The 6,223-nt window shown below is 61.1% G+C and overlaps 1 protein-coding gene across 1 annotated transcript; it reads left to right on the top strand.

Annotated features, from left to right (window-relative positions):
- Positions 1-249: 249 nt before the first annotated feature.
- Positions 250-5,918, top strand: LOC130605413 (multifunctional procollagen lysine hydroxylase and glycosyltransferase LH3-like; the record flags this gene model as incomplete). The annotated part of the gene is made up of 4 exons (XM_057420863.1): positions 250-317; positions 1,386-1,477; positions 3,380-3,516; positions 5,737-5,918. Coding segments are annotated over exons 1-4 (478 nt in total), but the record flags the coding sequence as incomplete, so codon positions are not given.
- Positions 5,919-6,223: the final 305 nt, after the last annotated feature.

The following is a 6,223-nucleotide window of genomic DNA, read 5'->3' as shown; positions in this document are numbered from 1 at the left end:
TCTAGGCCAAACCGCCGCCTTCTCTATGGTTCCGGAGGCCTCCGCGCCGCCATCTTGACCCGGACGCCGCCATCTTGAGTGTGGCGCCGCCATCCTGGTATCGTCGCCCCGCCCCTTCCTTCCCTTGCCCCGCCCCTTCCTCCCCCCAGCCAACGTGGCAACGCGCCGCGATTGGGCGGGCGCCGCCGTGAGCCGCCCCTCATTGGCCGGCGCCGTCCGTAGGCCCCGCCCCTCCGCCCCGGTGCCCGCCATGGCCCCGCTGCTGCTCCTGCTCCTGGCGCTGCCGCCGCCCGGGGCCCTCGGGGACCTCCGGCCCGGTAGGGGGCGACGGAGAGGGGGGGGTCTATGGGGTGTCTATGGGGGGGGGTCTATGGGGTGTCTATGGGGGGGGTCTATGGGGGGGTCTATGGGGGTGTCTGTGGGGGGGGTCTATGGGGTGTCTATGGGGGGGGTCTATGGGGTCTATAGAGATCTCTTATGGGTCTCTGTGGGGTCTATGGGGGGGAATCTATGGGGGTCTATGGGGTTTCTATGGGGTCTATAGAGGTCTCTTATGGGTCTCTCTGGGGTCTATGAGTGGTCTATGGGGCGTCTATGGGGTCTCTAGAGGTCTGTGTGGGGGGTCTATAGTTCTCTATGGGGGTCTATGGGGTTTCTGTGGGGTCTATAGAGGTCTCTGGGGGTCTATGGGTGGTCTATGGGGCTCTAGGAGTGTCTGTGGGGCATCTATGGGGTCTCTATGGGGTCTACAGAGGTCTCTATGGGGTCTGTGGGTGGTCTATGGGGCTCTAGGGGTGTCTGTGGGGTCTCTATGGGGCTCTAGGGGTGTCTGTGGGGTCTCTATGGGGTCTACAGAGGTCTCTATGGTCTATGGGGCTCTAGGGGTATCTGTGTGGCTGTATGGGGCTTCTATGGGGTCTATAGAGGTCTCTTATGGGTCTCTCTGGGGTCTATGAGTGGTCTATGGGGTCTCTAGAGGTCTCTAGGGTTGTCTGTGGGGGGTCTATAGTTCTGTATGGGGGTCTATGGGGTTTCTATGGGGGTCTACAGAGGTCTCTATGGGGTCTATGGGGTCTATAGAGGTCTCCATGGGGCTCTATAGTTCACTATGGGGTCTCTAAGCGTCTCTGGGGGTGTCTATGGGTGGTCTGTGGTGGGGTTGGTGGGGTCTATGGCGTCTCTATGGGGTGTCTATGGGTCTCTAATGGGGTCTCTATCGGTGTCTATGGGGTCTCTATGAGTCCCAATGGGTGTCTATGGGGTCTCTATGGGGTGTCTATGGGTCTCTATGGGTCCCCATGGGTGTCTATGGGGTCTCTATGGGTCCCAATGGGTGTCTATGGGGTCTCTATGGGTCCCAATGGGTCTCCTGTGCCCCCCGGCAGAGCAGCTCCTGGTGCTGACGGTGGCCACGGAGGCCACGGAGGGCTACGAGCGGTTCCTGCGCTCGGCGCAGCGCTTCAACTACAGCGTCAAGGTGGGGGGGGCGCTATGGGGCGGACCCATAAGTGGGGGGCTGGGAATGAATGGGGGCGGAACTAATGGAGGGGAGAGTGGGAGGGAGGGGGACGGGAATGCAGGGGGGACCAATGGAGGGGTGAAGGGGTGGGGAGTAATGGGGGGGAACCCATGGAGCAGGGGAGCAATGGGGAAGGGACACCAATGGGGGCGGAGCCAATGGGGGGGAACCAATGGGAGGGGGAACCCAATGGGGGGGGACCAATGGGGTGAACCAATAGAGGTGGGACCAATGGGCGGGGAACCAATGGAGGGGGGGAACCAATGGGGATGGGAACCCAATGGGGGGACCAATGGGGATGGGAACCCAATGGGGGGACCAATGGGGTGAACCAATAGAGGGGGGACCAATGGGCGGGGAACCAATGGAGGGGGGGAACCAATGGGGATGGGAACCCAATGGGGGGGACCAATGGGGATGGGAACCCAATGGGGGGACCAATGGGGTGAACCAATAGAGGGGGGACCAATGGGGGGGAACCAATGGGAATGGGAACCCAATGGGGGGGACCAATGGGGTGAACCAATAGAGGGGGGACCAATGGGGCGGAACCAATGGGGGGACCCAATAAAGGGGTGGAACCCAATGGGGGGGAACCAATGGGGGAGGGGGGGACTCAATGGGAGGGGGGGAATCAATGGGGGGAGGAACCAATAGAGGGGGCCCAATGGGAGGAGGAATCAATAAGAGGGGGGATCCGTACGGGAAGGGGACCCAATGGGGGGACTCAATGAGGGGGGGACCAATGGCGGGGGGGGAGAACCAATGGGGAGGGACCCAATATAGGGGGGAACCAATGGGGGGGGGGGGGTGGGTCCAATGGGGGAACCAATGGGGGGGTGGGTCCCATGGGGGGGGGACCAATGGGGACCCAATAGAGGGGGGAACCAATGGGGGGGTGGATCCCATGGGGGGAACCAATGGGAGGACCCAATAGAGGGGGGAACACAATAGAGGGGGACCCAATGGGGACGGGAACAAAATGGCTGAACCCAATGGGGGGGGGGGAACCAATGGGGGACCCAATAGATGGTGGAACCAATAGGAAGGAACCAATGGGGGGGGGGGGGACACCCAATGGGAGGGGAATTTAATGGGGGGGGAAGAAAGGAACCAATGGGGAGGGAGACCCCATTGGGGGGGGGCTTATGGCATGGGAACCCCGTGGGGAGGAACCAATAGAGGGGGGGAACCAATGGGGGGGCCCTTTGGGGGGGGAACACAACAGAGGGATGGACCAATGGGGGGGGGGGGAGCAATGGGGGGACCAATAAGGGGGGGACCAATGGGGGAGGAACCAATAGAGGGGGGGGACCTTTTGGGGGAACACAACAGAGGGGTGGACTAATGGGGGGGAGGAGCAATGGGGGAGGAACCAATAGAGGGGGGGAACACAACAGAGGGATGGACCAATGGGGGGGGGGGGGGGGAACCAAGGGGGGGGGAAGCAATGGGGGGGGGAAGCAATGGGGGGGGGAACCAAGGGGGGGAAGCAATGGGGGGACCCAATAAGGGGGGGGACCAATGGGGGAGGAACCAAACCAATAGAGGAGGGGAACCTATGGGGGGGCTCAATGAGGGGGAACCTAACAGAGGGGGTGGACCAATGGGGGGGAGAAAAGGGGGACCCAATAAGGGGGGACCAATAAACTGGGGGGGGAAGTAAAGAGCAATGGGGGGGACCAATGTGGGAGGAACCAATGGGGGGGGGGGGACACAATGGGAGGGGGACCCCATAAAGGGGGGGACCCCAATGGGCAGCTAAGGGGGGGGTGGAAGGAACCAATAGGAAAGGGGGGGCGGGTCTTGATGGCGGTGTCCCCTCATTATCGCTCCCCCCCCCATTTGCTCCCGTTCCAGACGCTGGGAATGGGTCAGGAATGGCGGGGGGGGGACGTGGCCCACACGGTGGGGGGGGGGCAGAAGGTTCGGTGGCTCAAGGAGGCGCTGGAGCCCCTGAAGGCGAGGGGGGAGCTCCTCGTGCTCTTCGTGGACAGGTGGGGGCGCTATGGGGGGTGCTATGGGGGGGGGGTGCTGTGGGGTGGGTCTGCGGCGGTGTCTATGGGGTGTGCTATGGGGGTCCTGGGAGGTGCTGTGGGGGGTCTATGGGTGTGCGCTATGGGGGGTGTATGGGGGGTGCGCTGGGGGGGTCTATGGGGGGTCTATGGGGTGTGTGCTATGGGGGGTCTATGGGGTGTGCGCTATGGGGGGGTGCTATGGGGGGTGCGCTGGGAGGGGGTCTGTGGGGGGGGGGTGGTAGGGGGGATCTATGGGGTTGTGCTATGGGGTGTGCGCGCTATGGGGGGTCTAGGGGGTTGTGCTATATGGGGGGGTGCTGTGGGGGGTCTATGGGGTGTGCTGTGGGGGGGTGGTAGGGGGGATCTATGGGGTTGTGCTATGGGGGGTGCGCTGGGGGGGTCTATGGGGTTGTGCTATGGGGGGGTGCTGTGGGGGGTCTATGGGGTGTGCTGTGGGGCAGGTCTATGGGGTGTGCGCTATGGGGGGGTGCTATGGGGGGTGCGCTGGGGGGGGTCTATGGGGTGTGCTGTGGGGGGCGTCTATGGGGGCTGTTCTATGCGGGGCGTGGGTGGTCTAGGGGGGATCTGTGGGGGGCTATGGGGGGGGCTGTGAGTGTCTATGGGGGAGTCTCGGGGGGGGTGTGGAACTCAAGGGGGGTCTATGGGGTTTCTAGGGGTCCCTATGTATCCCTATGGGGCCGGCCCCCCACATCCCCCTATGTATCTCTCTGTATGGGGTCTCTATAGGGCTCTATGTGGGTCTCTATGGGGTCCCTATAGGGCTCTATGGGGTCTCTATAGGTCTCTATGTGGTCCCCATGGGGTCTCTCTAGGTCCCCTATGGGTCTCTCTATGGGGTCTCTATAGGGCTCTATGTGTCTCTCTGTGGGTCCCTATGGGGTGCCTATAGGGTCTCTCTCTATGGGGTCTCTATGGTGTCCCTATAGGTCCCCATAGGTCTCTCTCCGCCCCCCCATCCTTCCCTATATAATCCCCCTATGGGGTCTCTATAGGGCTCTATGTGTCCCTATGGGGTCCCTATAGGTCCCTATGGGTCTCTTTATGGGGTCCCTATAGGTCTCTCTATGGGGTCCCTATAGGTTTCTATGGATCTCTATAGGTCCCTATGGGTTTCTCTATGGGGTCCCTGTAGGGCTCTATAGGTTTCTTTATGGGGTTCCTATAGGTTTCTCTATGGGGTCCCTATAGGGCTCTATGGGTCTCTATAGGTCTCTCTATGGGGTCCCTATAGGGCTCTATAGGTCTGTATGGGTCTCTCTATGGGTCTCTATGTGTCCCTATAGATCCCCATAGGTCTCTCTCCATGCCCCCATCCCTCCCTATATAATCCCCCTATGGGGTCCCTATAGGGCTCTATGGGTCTTCCTATGGGGTCTCTATAGGTTTACTATAGGTCCCTATGGGTCTCTCTGTGGGGTCCCTATAGGGCTCTATGGGTCTCTATAGGTCCCTATGGGTCTCTTTATGGGGTCCCTATAGCTCTCTCTATGGGTCCCTATGGGTTGCTCTATGGGTCCCTATAGGGCTCTATGGGGTCTCAATGGGTCTCTCTACGGGGTCCCTATAGGTCTCTATGGGGTCCCTATAGGGCTCTATGGGTCTCTCTATGGGGTCCCTATAGGTCTCTCTATGGGGTCCCTATGGGTCTCTGTGGGTCTCTATAGGTCTCTCTGTGTCCCTATAGATCCCCATAGGTCTTTCTCTGTGCCCCCATCCCTCCCTATATAATCCCCCTATGGGGTCTCTATAGGGTCTCTCTATGGGGTCTCTATAGGGCCCTATGGGTCTCTATAAGTCCCTATGGCTGTCTATGGGGTCTCTATGGGGTCCCTATAGGTCTCTATGGGTCTCTCTATGGGGTCCCTATAGGTCTCTATGGGGTCTCTATGGGGTCCCTATGGCTCTCTATGGGGTCTCTATGGGGTCCCTATGGCTCTCTATGGGGTCTCTATGGGGTCCCTATGGCTCTCTATGGGGTCTCTATGGGGTCCCTATGGCTCTCTATGGGGTCCCTATGGCTCTCTATGGGGTCTCTATGGGGTCCCTATGGCTCTCTATGGGGTCTCTATGGGGTCCCTATGGGTCTCTCTGTATCCCTATAGACCCCATAGGTCTCTCTCCGTGCCCCCATCCCTCCCTATATAATCCCCCTATGGGGTCTCCGCTGCCCGCCCCCAGTTATGACGTGCTCCTGGCCGCTCCGCCCCCCGAGCTCGTCTCCTCCTTCGCCGCTGCCGCCGGCGGTGCCTCCCCCCCCGGGCTCCTGTTCTCGGCCGAGGCCTTTTGCTGGCCCCAGCCCGGCCTGGCCGGAGCCTACCCCCGGCCTCCCCCCCGCGGAAAGCCCTTCCTTAACTCCGGAGGTACGGGGGGGGCTATGGGGTGGGAATGGGGGGCTATGGGTTCTATGGGGGGCTATGGGGTTCTATGGGGGGGCTATGGGGTGGGGATGGGGTTCTATGGGTTCTATGGGGTGGGAATGGGGGGCTATGGGGTTCTATGGGGGGGCTATGGGGTTCTATGGGGTGGGGATGGAGTTCTATGGGGTGGGGATGGGGGGCTATGGGGTTCTATGGGGGGGCTATGGGGGGGCTATGGGGGGCTATGGGGTGGGGATGGAGTTCTATGGGGTGGGGATGGGGGGCTATGGGGTTCTATGGGGGGGCTA

Source organism: Pezoporus wallicus, unplaced genomic scaffold (assembly GCF_028554395.1).
Source record: "Pezoporus wallicus isolate ANWC-B61680 ecotype Strahan unplaced genomic scaffold, APGP_CSIRO_Pwel_v1 contig_14660, whole genome shotgun sequence".
Classification (NCBI taxonomy): Eukaryota; Metazoa; Chordata; class Aves; order Psittaciformes; family Psittacidae; genus Pezoporus; species Pezoporus wallicus.
This window is presented reverse-complemented; position numbering and strand designations above follow the sequence as displayed.